The 19,000-nt window shown below is 44.2% G+C and overlaps 1 protein-coding gene across 1 annotated transcript in view; it reads left to right on the plus strand.

Annotated features, from left to right (window-relative positions):
• SCML4 (Scm polycomb group protein like 4) overlaps positions 1-17,614 on the plus strand; it is a 39,693-nt gene extending 22,079 nt beyond the window's left edge. The window contains exons 4-6 of the mRNA XM_009936903.2: positions 3,417-3,686; positions 12,431-12,576; positions 17,489-17,614. Coding sequence (XP_009935205.2) covers positions 3,417-3,686; positions 12,431-12,576; positions 17,489-17,614 — 542 coding nt within the window. The remainder of the gene's footprint in view (positions 1-3,416; positions 3,687-12,430; positions 12,577-17,488) is intronic.
• Positions 17,615-19,000: the final 1,386 nt, after the last annotated feature.

Here is a 19,000-nt window from a genome sequence, read left to right on the forward strand (position 1 = left end):
CCCAGGATCCCATTGGCCTTCTTGACAGCCAGGGCACACTGCTGGATCATGGTTAACCTGTCGTCTACCAGCACTCCTAGGTCCCTCTCCGCAGAGCTGCTCTCCAGCAGGTCCGCCTCAAGCCTGTACTGATGCATGGGGTTGTTCCTCCCCAGGTGCAGGACCCTGCATTTGCCCTTGTTGAACCTCATCAGGTTCCTCTCTGCCCAACTCTCCAGCCTGTCCAGGTCACGCTGAATGGCAGCACAGCCTTCTGGTGTATCTACCACTCCTCTCAGTTTGGTGTCATCAGCAAACTTGCTGAAGGTACACTCTAACTCTTCATCCAGGTCGTTGATGAAGAAGTTAAACAAGACTGGGCCCAGTACTGACCCCTGGGGGACACCACTAGTTACCAGCCTCCAACTAGACTCAGCATCGCTGATGACAACCCTCTGAGTTCTGCTGTTCAGCCAGTTCTCAATTCACCTTACCGACCACTCATCCAGCCCACACTTCCTGAGCTTCCCTAAGAGGATGTTATGGGAGACCGTGTCGAAAGCCTTGCTGAAGCCTAGGTAGACAACATCCATGGCTCCCCTCTCATCTACCCAGCCAGTCATGCCATCGTAGAAAGCTATCAGATTGGTCAGGCATGATCTCCCCTTGATGAATCCATGCTGACTACTCCTGATAACCTTCTTTTCCTCCACTTGCTTGTTGATGACCTCCAGGATAAGCTGCTCCATCACCTTTCCAGGAGCTCTGAACAGGCTTGCTTGCAAACCTGGCTGCTTGAGAAGATCCCTGCTCCCCCCTGTCCAATGAAGAAATGAAAATGGCTTTTCAAATTCCCAGAGTGCCTTCCACTGGGGTATGTTTCATACAGTAACAAATGGGGGCTCCTGTTTGATCCCTGACAATAGGCATCATTACTCCCATTTTGGAGCCCAAAGCAGACAAACGTGGAATAAATTGTTCTAGATCAAGGAAACAGTCTTAGGCAGGGTCAGGAACAGAACTGATGGCATTGGGCTCCTCATTCTAGTCTCATACACAAGTCATGGGTGTTCTTCCATGGGGAGATTTCACCCGCACATGTCTTCTTTCACACAGACTACTGAGAGAGTCTGACATCAGTCAAGAAGTCCCTGGTGTCTGGTCACAAATTTTGGAGTCATTTATATCCATACTAATAAAAGCTGTATGCTGTTTATTTAGCAGGGCTCTTTTAATGTGCTGTTTGTTGTTTTGATAGCCTGTGTCTTCTTCATATTGTAATCATATTAAAAAAACATTTTTTTCCTGGGATAAAGAGGTAATGATTCACAAGAGGCATAATTATTCCACGCGGTGCAGGCAGGATGCTGCAGAAAGAGCTGTCTTCTTTATGCGTAAGAGGCTTTTATTGCAAGTGTTCTACACAGTAATTAAATTCCTTTGAATGAGGAGGCTTGATTGGATTTTCTTTGGTTTATTGGGAGGAGTCTGAAAAGCAAGGTATTTAGCTCAATTGCCATACAATTTTGGCAGCTGTTGGAGGTTAGGGAGAAAGGTTCAGAGTGTCTGATTCCCATTTCTCTTATGCTAGTGTTACGTTAGCTGAACTCCGTTGAATTCAATTGAATTACACCCTATTTCTATTTGTGTGAGAATCAAGCTCAGAAAACCCTTGCAGAAAACAGCAGGGTACCTGAAAGCATGCTGTAAGAATCCAAATTATCTAAGGGAAAAAGGCCCTGCTAAAGGAAAGTTACTTGCAGTTGCAAAGGCAAGTGCCCAAATGTGAGGAAACTCCACATTCACAGCTGTCCTTCGGATCTGATGTTTGCCTTATGGCAAGTCCAGCCTCAGCCCAGGATGGGACAAAGTTTTATAAGGCAGCAGCAAGAAAATTAAGTCAGGCAATCATGTAACAAAAATCTGTGCTGTGGCTTGACACACGAGCCAGGATGTTGGCATGGCACAACTCTTGAGTATTTGACTTGTCAAAGTAAATCATGTTTGTTTAACATCAACTACTGTATACAGCTGCCAAGTTGTTTTTGTTTTTTTTTTTCCAAAGGAAAAGAGTAAAAATGTAAATTAAAAGGAGAAGTCTGTTACATACAGTCTCAACATCTACTAGCGATCGGGTCTGGGTCTTGTAGCATAAATTACTGCATAAATTCTTCCTGTTATGAAACAAGGCTACACAGTACGTCAGAAGGAGAGTGTTGCTCAGGCAGGGAAGGAGATGTGCAACACCACGGGGGGTAGTTTCACCCTGCTCAGATGTCTCTGGAGGGACAGCATGCATGATGAGGAAACTGGCAATTTCAACAGCTCAAAGAAACATTGTAGGGCAACAGGAAGCACTTTCCCAATCCAGGGGTTCCCTGCCCACCAGATGTTAACACCTTGTTTCACCCAGTGAGAGAGCGAATTTCTGAAATGCAGGTTGCTAGTATTTATAGGGGTTTTGTGAAGGTTTGGATCTCAGAGAGGTTTCCAGGGCTGCTGCTTGTATCCCAGTGGTGGTGGTGATGGTGGTGATGGTGGTGGTGGAGGAGAGTGTCCTGGGGCTGGGTGAGAGGAGGCCTGGTTTTCAGGGAAGAACAGCAGTGGGAATGAGGAGGAGGAAGAGCTTTGACTATGTTTTGTGAAGACAAAAAAGGCAAGTAGGAAGGAGCTTGGATATCAGGGCCTATTGGGAGGAGACTGGGACTGGCCAGAGGAGGACAGTGACACAGACATGGAGGTCTTAGTCCAGACAGCAAAGCAAGATGAACCCAGACCTAGGTCTGAGGGGAAGTGGAAAAAAAATCTGCCTGTGGTAAACCTTGGGTGTGCTCATCAACCATCAAGCCTCTTCTCCTTGCAGGGTACCAGGTTTGATGGAATTCTGCGGCTGAGGATATTTTCTGATGAATTTTGATAATCGCAGCCAGAATGCTTTGGTTTATTGCCTTCACTCTCTCCCACTGGCTGCCAGGTGTTATGAACTCAACAAACTGCCTGTCTGGTTGTCCTCCTCTGCCTTCTTCCTTTCAACTTTCATGTTTTTAAATGAAAGACAGAGCAAACAATAGCTGCACAATCCTCCAGTCTCGGTGGTATTTGTCGAGCACCACAAGTCAAGCGGGACCCACCAGTCAGTGGCCCAGGACCTTATGGAGAATACTGCCATAAGCTGACACAGATGAGTCACATCAGCCCATAGTTTCTCTGTTGTGACTCTACTGACTTCTGAGCGGTTGTGCTTCCCTTTATTACTTATTAGTTCTCAGCAAGGAACCCTCCCGGAGCCAACTGTCTGTACAGAAGGTTGGAGACGGAGTTAAACTTCTTGCCAAAGAAAGAGAGTTTTGGCAAAAATATACATATAAGTTTTTCAAGGGATGAATTAAAATTGGTTCTGTTTTACTGATGTTTCTTTTGTGTCTTGGCTTCCTGAGCAGAAACGGTCATACCTGAGGACTACCTGGCTGATCCTGCGAACATGAAGCAGTATAGCGTGGATCCTGCCGATTCTGCCTTCGGTTGCATGGGCTCCATGTATGCCATGCGGCAGAGTTCTGTAGATGGACGTCCTGCTGGAGGCTCCTCTTCCTCCTGTAGCCATCGTCCTGCCCAGATGTCTTCAGGTGGGTCCTCGTCTACTGGCGTACAGCATCAGACCTCCAGCCCAACGAGGAATGGGACCTATCTTGAAGGAAACAGAAGTGGTAATACAACATCTTCCATTTAGCAATGTGTGTTGCTATGCTGGTGCCATGCTGGAGTCTTAAGTAACTCCCAGATTCCCAGGAAAATTAGTGAGGTGGGTCTGGGTTGACATCCATCCAGATCACTCGTGCTTCCATTTAGAAGGAGAAATAATAAGCTATGCAAACACAAAATCAATCTGTTCATCATTAAGTAAAAAGGTGAATGTTTTCTAATGCTGTTATTAATTATGTAAACATCTGTATTATGTATAATCGTGTGGCAATCACAACTGTTATTATCGACTTACAGATATAAATATTAATATATAAGGCATTCCTCCCAAAGATTGATACTGCCTACAGGCAGGTACCTGTTATTTGTGTGACACCAGCTGTGTACAAGATAAGATGCAGAGCAACCCCAAATATTGATACCAACCTCAAAGCAGTTTAGCAAAAGGTTTTGCTTCCTGGCTGCGTGGCCCATCCTGCCTCTTTAATCATGAACCAAGCCAGATTTTGCTTGAGAAAGACTGCCCAGCAAAACAAATATTTTTAGAAATCATCCAGCTCATTGCTCAAGGCTCTTTTACCCTTCAGGTAGCAAAGTCACAGGAAGTTTATCTGCAAATTCAAGGGATGCCATGGGAACCACTGCATTCAATAACCTACTTCCCTCTCTTTGCATTTTTGCCCAGTTACCCTGCTAGAATTTACATTTGCTGGGTCGGTCACTCTGCCAATTAGCTATATTCCCTATTAGACATGATTTTTTTCTCTAGAAATGTCGTGGGTTCATCAAACAGGTTAGCTAATTCCCTGAACTTCTGTTAACTTTGTCTTAGTTTGCATTTTCCAAGTTCTCCATTAATAGGTCTTTATCACCAGTGATTCCAACAGTGTCTTCACCCCTTACTAATTATTCAAACTTCATTTATGCATTTTTCATCTTGAAGACAGATCTCACAAAGGAGTTGAGTATCTCAGCCATTTTTAAGTCATTAATTTCTTTCACTTCCTCATTTATTAATGGAATCTACTGTCACTCTAGTATTATTTTTTTAAACTCTTGATGTATTTGCAGCAGCCTTGCTGGTTCCCGTAGCCCCTTTGTCTACCCTTAGTTCATTACATTGTCTTTCTGCCCTTGCATTTCCCCTGGAAATTGCAAGTGATTCTGCATATTCTTGCTTGATAGCCACTCCAGAGCCTCGTTCCAGCAGCTGCAGGTCTTTGCAATATTTCTTCACATCTCTCACCTCCCCAACGCCCATATTATTTCTTTTTCCTGAACTTTCACTATTTAGTATTTTAGAACATTATTCTTCCAAAATAGGTATTACCAGCATTTATCCTTGTATTTCTTGTTTATCTAAGTTTGCCTTCTTAAATGTTCAATGCCTACCCAAAACCATCAGTCACTTTGCTATTATTCTCGCACTCTTGTCTCCCTGGTTTACCCCTCTGCTACTCTATTATAGAGACCACAGATAAGCATTCAGTTCTCATAATTATTTTTTCTTTACTTACAGAGTCAACTTTACTCAAAGCCAAGTGGATAGTATAGAAATGTACTACTGCAAACAACTTGTAAAAGGTTGTCACTAAGAACCGGGGGCCTCGGTTACAAAGAAAATGAAGTGAAAAGACCTTTCTTTCAGATCTTGTTCAGTGCCTCTCGGGCCGGTGTAATCGGGTTCTGGGAGGACAAGAGGCTTACTGTGCACAGGACTCATTTTCCCCTCTCCCACCACTTCCCTAGAGCCTCCTAGCAGAACTGGGACCCCTTTGTCAAGCTTTTTAGTTGGCAGCTGTGAGGAGCCAAGATTTAACAATGTTGTTACTTGCTTGCTTTGAAAATCTTTATCGTTCTTCTTGGGATCAGTCGTTATCTCTTTGTAGTACACAGGAAGGGTCAGAGCCGTTCAGAGCAAAGGTCTGCAGCATGAGACAGCAGCACACCCCCAGGAAAGAGATAAGTGCGGAGATGGTGGTGCTTCTCACTACCCTCTCTGCCCTCAGAAATCTGTGGCTCAAGGACTTCCTGAACCAGAAGTGGGGGATCCATATTTAGTAACTCTTCATAGATTTTTCTTCCCTGAAAAATCTTGTGGCTTATTGAACACTTTGTGCATTTTCAGCATCCACAAAACACTGTGGTAGAGTTCCCATGCTTAAAAATGTGTTGTGTGGAGAAAAGCTGTGGTGTCAGGGGTTTGAATCTACGTTCAAGGGACTGAAGCTTAAAATCAGAGCTACTTCACCTTGCTCAGCCATGTTACCTTCCCTTCTTGTCTCTGACCATGAATGTCACTGTTTCCCAGTCTCAGACAATGTCTTGTGAAAACTCAGCCTGGTCCTGAGGCAGGAAGCTAAGCTTTGGGAGACAGTTCCATCTCTCTTATGACATCCCACAAAATTTGCAGTCTTTACAAAATGAAAGCCTAAAAAATGGCATGTCACTTTTCCAGAACTGAACCAACAGAAAAGTCATAAAGTCATAAAGTGGCCATGCAACAGGCTTTGTTCCTGTTTCAACAGGAACCCGCAGCTTGAAACATATTAAAGCACTTTAAGGAGCAAAGAAGAAGAGATTGATTTTGGACTAGGCACCCGTGACATTTGGATATCTTTGAAGTAGTTACAAGTGACTTTAAGCTACTACATATGATACTTGCAGGTAGCAGGACTCATCCCCAAACTGCTTAGTATTTTTTATGTGACTAGCATTTGATACTTGCAAAAACTAGCTCCTCTGGGACCACCGGTTCACGAGGCCAGCTCAACAGCAAAGGCTGCCTAAAACTGGCAGTTATGCAGTGAACATCACGAAAATGGTTATTGATTTGTTAATATTGCTTATTTAAAGTTATTAACAATTTATTAGTCCTGGTATCATCCATTGTATATTAGGGTCTGCCATAATGGCACACGCAAGTCCTTACAGAGATGGGTTCGCTGTCAAGGTCTCCAACAGGAGGAATAGTAAACCTCTGTGCTCCGCCAGTGTACAGCAGCACAACCAGCTAGTGCACGTTTGTGCCACCACTATCCATTGCCTTTCTGCTGATCCACTCAGCTGCTTTCCAGAGACTCCAGCAGAGAGTCTGCCTCTGTCCACGGCAGGAGCTGGATCGTCTGAGGCAGAGGAGAGCCGTTTGCTCTCGGACATGGCCAGGCAGTTTTCAGCAGCTGTGATGGGCAACACAGTGACATCTGTGAAGTCGAAGTGCCCACAGATTCATTATGCTACCACTTCTAGCATTAAAGAAACTGTGTTGTTTCCAGTCACAGCCCGGTTTCATCTCCTACTCTGTTTGTGATAGTGTCAGCTCTGTAATGCTGGAATTCCCACTGTAGAGTCTCACAACACATTGCCTGCTCCTCCTTAAAATTAAAGACTCTATTTCTTCACAGCTATCATACTTTCACCCACCACGCTGCTTCTACTTTTACCGGCAATCCCAAACTTTTAAAATACACATCTTTCTGCAATTGTCTTAGTGCAGCCACACTACGGTTTGATTACTGTCTTCACAAAATCTCTCTTGCAAAGGTCTTTGGAATCTATGCTCTCACTACGATGCTTCTGTGTGTGTTTTTCCTCTTTCTAGGGATAATTTATATGCTGCTGAATCATAAGTGAACAAAGATGAGTAAGTGGTGCATGCCAGCCTTTATTCTTATCCTCAGTTTGCATACTTACAAGGCAGGAATAGGCAGGGCTCATTTAAAAGAGGAAGAATTTCTCTCTGAAACCTCAAACCAATCCTCTTTATTTATGGATATTTTTGAAAAATAACTTGCCTGATTTATCATGGTCGGCAAATATGATGGAAAAAACCCATAACCATAAAACATATCTCAGTGCATAGCAGAACATGTCTTTCAAGCGGAATGGATGAGATTAAACCTCAAAGCTCTCATTAATGCGATTGGAAGCTTGATGCCTAATTCTCCATGATTATGCTAAAAAATTCCAAACCAAAAAAAAAAATCTCTCATTTCAGAAAGCCAGTTGGGGCTGCTAACAGACATACATGCACTTTCCTGTCATCATTTGCCAAATTGAAGCTTTTAAACCAGGGAAGGAATAGTCAAGGACATCATAAACCTTTCCAAGCCTGCTTACATAATAAACAAAGCCTTTATTCCAAATATGAAGAATTGTGTGTTCAGCCACAACATAATAACCTTAACCTTGCCCTGTAGCCTGTTGTTTTTATGTAGATTTTATTATCCAATATTAGCAGCTAATTACTATCACCTGAGGGCCTTGTTGAAGAGGCAATCCAGCTTACTAATACATTTATTTCCTGAAAACATTTGGAGGTGCAGAGTTTGAAGTTTCTCTTTTTCCCGAAGAATGTTGCAAGCACCCTGCGGGGTCCAGATCCAGCACCTCCCCAAGGCAGCGGCCAAGCTGCTGCTGACGGCATTGTGGGGCTCAGCACTGGGTACCACTGCTTCAGCAAACACAGACCGTCTGTTAACTTTTGAGGGCATTTACAGCCTGAAAGGTCTGACCCTTGCAGTGAGGTGCCTGTTTCCCCCCTCCCCCTGCAAAAGAGATGCAAATCAAGAAAAACCCAAATAAACATTCAATGCTAGCCCACGGTTGCATCTCACGCAGCTGGACACTGGGCTGCTCTTGCAGTGGGTGGAGGAGCGCCCATGATATTGCATCCCCATGTGGTGCGTGCTGTGCCAGGAGTGGGAGTAGCCACCGCACTGGTGGGACGAGGGATCTGTCCTGCCACACCAAGGAGCCGAGTCCACCAGACAAGTGGTGCACGGCCTTGTCTGCAAGCTCCTGCCAGTGCAAATCGACATGCTAAGCCCAATCAAGCTCCTCCGTGCCCATGAATATCCTGTAATTGTGTTCTCTCATATGCCTTCTTTTCTGACGCCTCTCCTCTTCTCCTGCCTGGTGTGACTTAGACTTTTTAAAAAGTGTCTTCTATAAAGCCTTCCTCCTGTCCTTGTTTATAGTAGGAGGTGGTTTATTTTTTAAAATAAATCCCATTTCTCTGCGCTTTTGAGGGTCTGCTACTTCTGCTTAGTTTCAGTAGATCTGCTGCTCCTCATTATCTGCTCCAGTGCAATCAGAGAGAACCTTCTAAAATTTCATTCCCACCCCCTTCCCCTGAGGCAAAGAAATCATTTAGGCCTGCAGCAATATTAAAGTTCATCTGTCACTCCCTTTCCACTCTTATCTATCAATGACCATACTCCCCCAGGGCTCTGTTTGTTTGCCAAGAACATATTCAGCGAGTCTGTTATTTATCTTTCCTCCCTTTCACAGGTTTAACTCCATTTTAGCATCAGATTTCCTTGTCATGCCTCTGCAGCCATTCGGCTGTTGGCTTTCTCTCTCTTCATCCTCCTGCATCAGGAAGGTCCTGAGGCCAGTGGTGAGGCACAGAGAAAAGCCTGTGTGGAATGAGAGCTCAGATCAAGCCAGGCCACGTCTTTCCATCGGCTTCATCGGGCTTTTGCCACTGACCCAGTATCTCCAGCCGTTTCTGTGCCGGCCACAACTGGGATGCCCCGAGACCTTCCCCTGCAGAGAAACCTCTTCCCTTTCCTTCCCTGACACCGCTTCAGGCAGGAGGGCAATGCGCTTCCCTCTGATTACCTAAATTTCCATATCCCATTCCATTAATTTGACAAATTTTTGCCACCTGCCAAAAACAGGAAATTGGATTTGACCTAGATTACGATCTCTAAAAATAATTATTGGTCACGAGCACTCCCATCTCTTTGTAATCTGAGTATTCATTATCATCTTGATTAATTCTGATGACAGGATGGCATAGGATACCTGGGAGACATAAGACTTCCTCATTTATCTAATTCTCAGGTTAAGTGTGAGTACCTTCAGATAAGAAAAAATGTATAGTACTTGCCCTGCTGCCATCAAACACTTTTGTGCTTAATATAATCGTTCATCAAAGTGATGCTATTGAAACATAAACCCCATGCCTTTGTCTGGACTTGAAATTATTTATTTTCTTTTGTAAATAAAGAGCTTACACTTAAATGTGTAAACTACAATGTTAAAAAGCCAGAGTAAACTAAACAACAAAGTATATTTTAAAAGATATGAAAAAAAAGATTGCTTCCAGACTCACCAGCTATGAACTGCATTCGAGACATTTGTCTGCAAGCTGATGGTATCCCTGTTTTATTAAAACATTTAAAGGTAGCTCCTTACACAGAAGTAAAACAACACATCTTAATTCACAAAAAAGCAGCAGAGAATCCAGGACTTGACTCTAGGTAGGAAAATGAAGACAAAACAATCTTCAAAGAGTTAGTATCTCTGCATTAATCTTGGTTTTATATTATTATATTATACCTCAGGTAGGGTTTTGAAAGGGTTATCTTCACCTGCTGGGGCCTGGAAGAGTTCTAGCCACACATTCTCTTTAGAAAGGTCATTTATGCATTGTCTTTAAAAAATCAGATTTATGCTATTGATTGCTAGATTGCGAAGGAGTGAATAGAATTCCTCTGTCATTTCAACCTTTTCTTCTCATCTCCCTTTCTTTTACTACAGATATTTCCAACACGCGCGAAGGCTCCCAACTGCTCTCAGGGCTCTCTGTCCCCCTTTGCCCTTTCCTGGCATTTCTGGAAGCAGCGCAATGCGGACAGGATTCACTGGGCTAGGGGCTGCTCTTTCTGTGCCCTGTGTGAAGCCCAGGTTAAGGCCCCTGGCCTTTCCTTACATTCATACAAATTTGAGGAAAAAAATTTGATCCTCAGTAGTGGCCCATCTCCCCTGACCACATTATGGCAGCATCATAGAAACTTCTGCAATCCTTTGGGCATGGCCAAACCTTTCTCTCCCCCCTCATCTATTTTCCGGCTGGATTGAAAAAGCCCGGTTTTCTCCCTGACCTGTGGTTTGAGGTGCCGAGGTGCCCACTATCTCCACACATCCGCTGGCATCCAGACCACCAGCAGATCAGGTAGGGGAGAAATACTCGCCCTCCCGCCTCCAAGACAAGTCTCAGTTCTCCCACTTGTCCCTGACAAAGTTATTCGATGTTACTGATGATCCAGGGGTTGGCCAAGATTACCCTGCACTCTTTGTCTTCATCGTTTCATGCCAAAGGCTCCAGATGGTGTCTGTACCGTTGTGTATTGCATTTATTCTGTGAGCAGAGCCCAGGGTCGCCTGAGTCCGTACGAACACCAATCCTCGCTGTCTAATTAAAAGGACCTGCGGCTATTCCTTGTCCTTTATATCCAGAACAGTGACTTAGCAAATGAGAGTGTAATTATCATGATATTTACATCACATCCCATTATGAAGCCCATCGACCAGATTTGTACATTCATAGCACTGCTGCTTACTGGAGTTCATCCTGTATAACTGCAAAACATATCTCATTACATTATACCCTAATATGAGCATGGCAGCAAGAAAAAAAGGACAAATATGCACATAAAGCCGTTATTGTGCATACACCAGCAGATCCTCAGCTAATATAAATCAGTGTGGCTCTGCTGAAGTCAATGGAATGACAATCTACCTAAGCCACAAACCCAGCCCACTAGATTTACTCACACGGATTAGGATCATGTTTGGAGTCACACACGGGGATTCTCACACATTTCATCTGTCTCTGTAAGCTCAGTACTTCTCTGAAGAGCTCAGCCCTTCTCTCCTCTGCAGCTCTGATTGCCCTCTTGGCTACCTGGGGCTTCACCAGGTGCCAGTTTAGGCATCTGTGTTCTCCCCCTACCTGCACTCTTCTCTTTCGTTTTCTGCCTCTGTAGTGCCTGCTTGCTTACCATTTGCACCTCTCTCGTTAAAAACTGGGCCTTAATGAAAAGAGATGAGCAGGTCTGGGCAAGTAACATTTCATACATTTGTGTGCTGCCGCCTGCTAATGTTAAGTTTGCTTGGTGAGGATTTAAACAGCTTTCCTGTAACCTAGCATAATATAGTTCTTGTAATAGTGAAGCAGCATAAGTGGGGGCGCAAATTATATTCACATGGAGGCTGAGATTCATAATTCTGCGGAGACTAAGAAAAAAAACATAAATGCACTTTCATTCCAATGTGCCTTTATTCACTTGATTTAAAGCTATAGCAAGCCAAAGTGACCTTAAATCATCCAGGGCTTACACCATTAAAAAGTCACATATGCAATGTTCATCTTTGCGTGTTTTAGTAGCTTTCCAAATAGGCATTCATTGGGGAGCATCAGCTTCGTGAGCGCATAACATTAGGAGCATATGGACTAGAAGCCTTCCTTTAAGCTCCAGTATAAGTCTGAATATCTGAATGTGAAGGAAAAAACCCTATTTGCTAAATCCTGATTTTATCCTCCAGTCTTCACATTCAACAGCAAACTCCTTTGCTTAGTGCTGAAGCACCTTCTCTCCAGGTGGGAGGGTGGTGTCTTCTTGAGCCAAGATCCCCGCTGCTTGCAGATCAGACAGTAGGGCAGCTCGGTTTAAGCACCTGGCAGCTGGCATTTTTCCTTCCCCAGCAGGAACCTGAGGGTTTCATGTTTTTTAATGCAATTCGCCAGTTGGGATCGTGTCTCCCGATAAGCAATCAGATCGGAAACTACTCCAAGTCCCCTTCTCTCCCCACCCCACCATCTCAGGATGATACTCGTACACAGAGATCCGACATCCAATGCCGCAGCAAGGCTGCCATACCACTGCACACTCACACACCAAGGAAACCGCTGCATGCTGTTGTAATGTGCTGTTGTGGGCTTTTCTTGTACCGATAGCCTCAAGTCCTTCACCAGAACGACAAGACGCGGCTCGGCCATCAAGCAAGAATCCTTTGACCTGGACGGTGGATGACGTGGTTTGGTTTGTGAAGGATGCAGACCCTCACGCTTTAGGTCCCCATGTGGAGCTCTTCAGAAAACACGTATGTAAAAGGCTGCCCTTCACACTTCTGGGTAATTAAAGCCAAGTGCATGAGCAGTCCCGAGAGGCAGCCAGCACACATCACACACCCGCCCCTCAGCTGCCTCTGGCTGCTATAGGCAGTGTCTGTGCTCAGCCAGGTTGAACGCAGGGCTCTGCAAGGTGTTCACCACAGCTGAGGGGTTTGGGCTGAAGAAAGGTTCACTTATCACCTGAGAGAGCGGTCAAACACTGGAACAGGCTTCCTAGAGAGGCGGTTGATGCCCCAGTCCTGTCAGTGTTTAAGAGGCATTTGGACAATGCCCTTAATAATATACTCTAACTTTTGGTCAGCCCTGAAGTGGTCATGCAATTGGACTAGATGATCATTGTAGGTCCCTTCCAACAGAAATATTCTAGTCTGTTCTGTTCTGTTCTGTTCTATTCTATTCTACTCAATTTATCCTTCAATGGGAAGACTCTACCAATGTCTTTAGAAAATGCTCACTTTTTGTTCCCAAATATGCTAGCATAAATTTTTTCTATGCCAAGCCTAAAAGAAACCACAGAGGATCCGGTGCTCATTTTTCATTGTCAGATTGGCACAAAAAAGCTTCATCTCAAGGACAATTTTTCCCCAGGATACCTATAATTCTTCTCTGAAGAGCATTCTTTATGTGCCTTTAGCTATTTAGTAGGAGAAACCCACAACAGCCAAGCTTTTAATCTTTTTCCCCTCAGTATTATGTAACTACATAACCAAATTTAACAGGCCTGCTGACTCACCGGAGAATATGATAGTTGCTTTTGCTAGGCAGTCTCCAGTGGTGGAAATGATATTATCCTTAATTAGTGAAGGGGAAGACTGTAAACACACATCTGATCTGGAGTTTCTTGTTCTGCTGCTGTATATGGAGTTGGCACCAATGCATCTAGTAGCCTCTTCAGCCTTCTCCTCCTCCTCCTCCTCCATCCCTCCTTGATCAATTCAGTCTGGCTATGAAAATGGATTTTACCCTAAAAGTGACTTGCTTGTGTTCAGCTGGAGGTCATAGCTTTGGATGTAAGTGGCTGGATCTAGGTCTAAACGAGAAGAGCTCCCCAGTCTTAACACCTGAACAGTGCCTCCGGTTGCAAAGCAAGCGAGAGGGTTTGATGGCCAGGACACACTCCTTGCCCGTGGGCCAGCAGGGATGGGTGGGAATGTGGGGCTGCAGACAAGAGCTGGGGTAGACAACTGATGGACTTCCAGCTACGCCCTGGATGCAGGGTTTCCAGATCCTGAGGAGAGGAGGTGGCTGAGGAGCAGACAAAAATGTAAATGAACGCAGGCCTTGGCGACTGCTCATCATAGGCAGGTATTGAGGCCATCTGCCTCTACAGGCAGGCTGGTGGGACGAGAACAATAGAGCAGGCGCAGTGGTGCTAGGACCAAACCTGCAATTGTGGGTCAGTTGCCAGTCTCCTTCCCCTGCCTTCTGCAGAGAAGGCAGATCTGCCTTAGAAGCTGATAATGAAAACATGGCCTACCTTGGCCATGTGGGTAGCCAGGCAGATAAACAAGCTTAAGGAGCTTGCTTTAGCATGAGTTTTTGAGACTATCAGAAGGGTTTGTGCATCAGGGAGAGACAACTGCCATGGTCTGCAAGGTATACAGGTACATTCCAAATGAAAGTAAACATTTAAAGTTCATCTGGTAAATACGTACAGTGCAAAAGCACCATTTTTGTCTAGTTTCCACTTGTAGCAAAGGGTGGCACAGGATGCCTTCACCAAGGAACAGGGCAGTGACATGCTCTAGGCAATCACAGGCCAGCCACACTGGAGCATGCCACGATACTACAGCTGCTCTGTGACCAGAGACCAAGCTAAATTGCCACTAAAGACTGTCCCTGTCATCCTTTGTGAAACACCCCACACCTATGGGCTCTGCTTAACATTAGTTTCCTTGTAAAATATGCTGAAGGTGTGAGAACCTGGGTAAGATTGCCACACAACTCAATTCAATTACGCCTTCAAGTTATATATGTCCCTGCAATTTTTCAGCCTTCAAACCTCACCCGGATTAGCACGGAGACCCCAGGGGTGAGAGACAAGTGATTAGTCCATTAACCTTAGCCATATCTTCCCATATGTTCAATCTTTCTATGAAGCAGGTGCATAATTTACTTAGCAGCACTTACTGTCATTGACAAGGCCCAGCTATCACCTGCAATCGTTGCATTGGCAATCAGCTCATCTGAGCTACGACACTGGGAGGGAGAGGGTGGCCAGGAGCAGAGGCTTTTCTTCTTAACAAGACACCCAAGCAGCTCTGTCAGAGGCGACTCCTGAGAGTGTCCACCAAAGACCGTGAAACTGCCCACTACCTCCCCTCGGCTGTTCCCTGCTCCCTCAGCAGGGCTGGGTGCCAAGGAGAGCTGAGTCTGTAGCTCATAGATCTTTTGGCTTCATGTAAAGGAGCCATCAGCCTGGCAGGGACCTCGTAGGAGCACTGTGGGAGAGCTCTGTGCAGTGCTCTCTCAGCAAGCAAGACGTGGTAGAAAGACTGGGGGAAGGGCAATGGCGGAGAGGAAAGGGTTGCAGGGGAATTAGCAGGTAGAAAACTCAAGCTGGAAGGGATTGAAGCAAAGTTATGGTCTGACAGTTTAATTATGGCCAATGATTGGCAAATGCATGTATGAAGGAGACAAAAACCTTTGAGTTTAACATAATTAATCCAATTTATTCAAAAAGAAACCTGTCTCTGCCGGTGCTAGACATCAGACTTGTGAGCATGCATCTTTCTCTAAACCTTCACCTCGAGTATTTGAGCGCTGACCACTGAGCTGCCACTCGCTGCACTCCTGTCGCAGGTGGTAGCCTTACCACGGCTGGAGTCTTCACGAGATTGCACAATGCAAAAGAAGGGAGATATGTATCTATATATCTATATATCTATATATATATATCTATATATCTGTATCTCTCCCAAACAGGATACAGATCCTGAAGTCTTTGATTTTACTTAGAATTAATAATACCTATGAAGTTGGGGTCTTTCATCTTTCTCACTAAAAGCCTCATCGCGGGGGGGGCATCTGCTACTGGGAGCAATTCTTGTTTGCATGGCATAGTGCTTGTTTAGAGGCTACTCTGCTTTTTGAAGAGTACCCTCAGAAGGTGCGCTGCAAGAAACCGGCACAAAACCAGTAATGCTCATTCTTGCAAGTGGAAGCTGCATGTTTAAATCCACTGTATCATGACCTTGCAACTCATACATTTGCTGTGTCCATGCCCTTGCAGGAACATGGCAATGATCTCCTGCAATAGTCTAACTCACAGTGGGCCAGATCTCAACTCATGTGAAACAAGCTCACTGCACTGATGGCACCGAATTTTGCCAGCTCCAGACCTGGTTCAAGACCTTCTGGTGGGGCTATTGCAGATTCCGGGACCATGCTACAGAATCTTCAAAAATTATTTTTAAAAGGGCTGACACAGTAATACTGTAGAGCAGTCAAGCCAACAGTCTGCACAGGGACATGGCTAATATGGGATATTTAATTGGATATGAATGCTCCCTCTGGCATACTCTTGTCATGGAGTTTAATTTTGACCCCTACACGGTAATAATAAAGGAAATAATAAAATGGTGAACTCAACAGTTAGAAACAGCTGCCTCTGCACCAAACCCTTGACAGTGTTTTTGCCCTATGGCACCACAGTTATAGGAGTTTGTTTTTCTTTCTTATGCAAATATTAATTACATGTAATACTTATTCTTACTTTCCCTTAAATTCCTTAAAATAATGAGAAGGAGAGGGGAGGGTGAAGAGAGTTTCTATTATGGATAGAGTGGGAGCTGCAAAATGAAGAGCATTAATTGATTGAGTTAATCAGAAAGTGACCTTAACTGTTCATCAGCTAAATCACCTGCTGAATGGAATAATAATGATCAGGACAAATTAGGACCCATAGTATTGCTTAATTAGTAGGTAATGGATCACAGAGGAAAGATCTGACCATCAAAATCATAGAATACAATATATACAGCATTAGTCTGTGTGTGTGTATGTGTATATGGATGCACACATGCATAGCACTAGTGATGTTCTAGCTCTGATGGTCCAAGTATCTAAGTGTGGTGGAGTCTGTGGGGAGGGGTAGTATTTTTTAGCAGAGCCACCAATATAGTCAGGAAAAACCAGATGACCTCAGGATCCAAGGCAGGACAGTGCAGCTGAAAGCTTCTGTTCTTCACAGCCCATAGGAAAACAGAGTCTGTTTCTCAGTACAGCACTTTGTAATTTCAAAAGGTTATCAAGCCAACAGGTCTGGGATAAACAACTGAACTTGGTGGCAATTTCCTCCACTTACATGAGGGTTAAATTAAATTTGAACCAATTTTATTAATAAATGCAATGCACAAGTTACTACTGTCTTCAATTGAAGAAAAAGAAACACATACATATATATATCACTGGATATAAGTGTACTGGAGATATGTGAACCATGCAGACACACAGGGACAAAGCTGGAACTGAGATTCAGAGGTGTGCTATTAGCAGTTCATAAGGCCACATCCCTCTCTCTCTCCATCACTCACTCCTCTCTTTCAGTGCTGACTGGCTTGTCTCAGAATTGGGATTAGAGCAAACCTAATTTAAAAAAAAAATCCTCATGCTTTAATTGCAATATAATTGAAAACCTAGACAAACCTTATAGTTCCTTGAAGAATAAAAAGTAGCATTTGATTAATCCCTCCTTTAGGGTTTCCTTCTATCATACCTCAGATTTCAATTTTTTAAATGAAATTTCAAAATGCATGACATTTCAGCTAGCTCTACTCTAAAAGACAGGCTATTTCCGATTCTCCTTGTTTAATGTGTCAGGACGCAGCACTGGAAGGGGGTTAACACATTTTTATTCTCTTTGTCTCTTTTTGAAACCAGGAGATTGATGGCAATGCTTTGCTGCTGCTGAAAAGTGACATGATCATGAAATACTTGGGGCTGAAACTGGGACCCACGCTGAAACTGTGTTACCACATTGACAAGCTCAAGCAAGCCAAGTTCTAACAATTTATTGAACAACAACCGAACCTGACCTAAATCTAGATGGAAAACTTAAGGTAGCACATTGCCTTACAGAAATGCATTCATTTGCAGATTGTTTTTCCCTCTTTTTTAACAAAGACTTTGTCTTTTTTAACATTTATGCATTGTCATCTTTTTTTAATCCAACGGGGTCTTTTGAGCTGCTTTGTGTTAATGATTTGCCAAAAAGTATGTAATTACAATAATTATTTTTTATCATTAATATTATTATGATTATAGTAAGTCCTATTTTTGTAATCAGAAGTAGGAAATCAAAACCAAACACAGCTACAGCATACACTGAGGACTGCTGGAAGACTAACCAGGAGTCCCTCGCTTGCCACGGGTCCACCTCGGAGGAGTAACCGCTGAGATGCATCAGCTGGGCTCCAGCTCCACCACTGACGCTCAAGGGCTGGAAAAGCACGGTGTTTGGTCACCTATTGTCTGATGGGAACTGCCCCATGTCTTGCACTATCTGGAAAACTTGAATTCTTCACTTCAAAAAAAAAAGAAAAAAAAGAAAAAAGAAAAAAAAAAGAAAAAAGGAAAAAAGAAAAAAAGGAAAAAAGAAAAAAAAAATTTGAAAAAAAAAAAAGAAAACGGGAAAAGAGCGGTTTTTTTGCCGCTAAAGTACTTTTTCCCACTAGAGGGAGCAGCCCTAACAGACTTGAGGCTGGAGCTCTGATGCCATGGTGCTTTCTGTCTGACGAGCTTTGGCCATCATGACTCGCCTGTCGAGCACACCTATGAACACCGACCCGGAGCTGCAGGCTCCCAGCAGGATAAGCCCGTCGCTGTTTACAGATACTGAATTCAAGAGCAGTCCAAATGCAGAGGGTGTTTCTGACAGGGTGTTTCCCATTACACTGAAGAGGGGGTGGATGGCTCCCACGGTGTCTGGCATGCTCAGCTGCCGGCTCCCTTCCCTGAGCCGTTTCTGTCTGGCGTACAGTTTGTGGCACTCTAAGAAAAAGCAGAATTTCTGGTTTTGGTTTTGTTTGCACTTTTAAAAATTGAGGGAGCCAGGCAGGAGCATTCCCCAGGTGGAGGTGGCAATGCAGGGCACATCTCTGCACTTTGCAACAACAGCCAGGTCCGGGGGCGGACGTTGTATGGTCGGTTCATGCAGCTTTCAGCACATACGCAGATGTGCCGGGCTTTAAGTCTCAAGTGGATTAAAAATAATGCTCTTCTGCCTCTTACACAAATCCAAAATGTGCTCCTTGACATTCCATGTACCCAGGCGGGAGAGGACAGGTCTCAGGCCGAGGAGGTAATTTGTTGGTGTGGGTATGCCTTTCATCCCTCGCAAAGGAGGACGATGATGGGACACATCCATACAGTTTAAACCCCTAGCGCATGACA

The sequence above is a fragment of the Opisthocomus hoazin genome, chromosome 2 (assembly GCF_030867145.1).
Source record: "Opisthocomus hoazin isolate bOpiHoa1 chromosome 2, bOpiHoa1.hap1, whole genome shotgun sequence".
In the NCBI taxonomy this organism is placed as follows: domain Eukaryota; kingdom Metazoa; phylum Chordata; class Aves; order Opisthocomiformes; family Opisthocomidae; genus Opisthocomus; species Opisthocomus hoazin.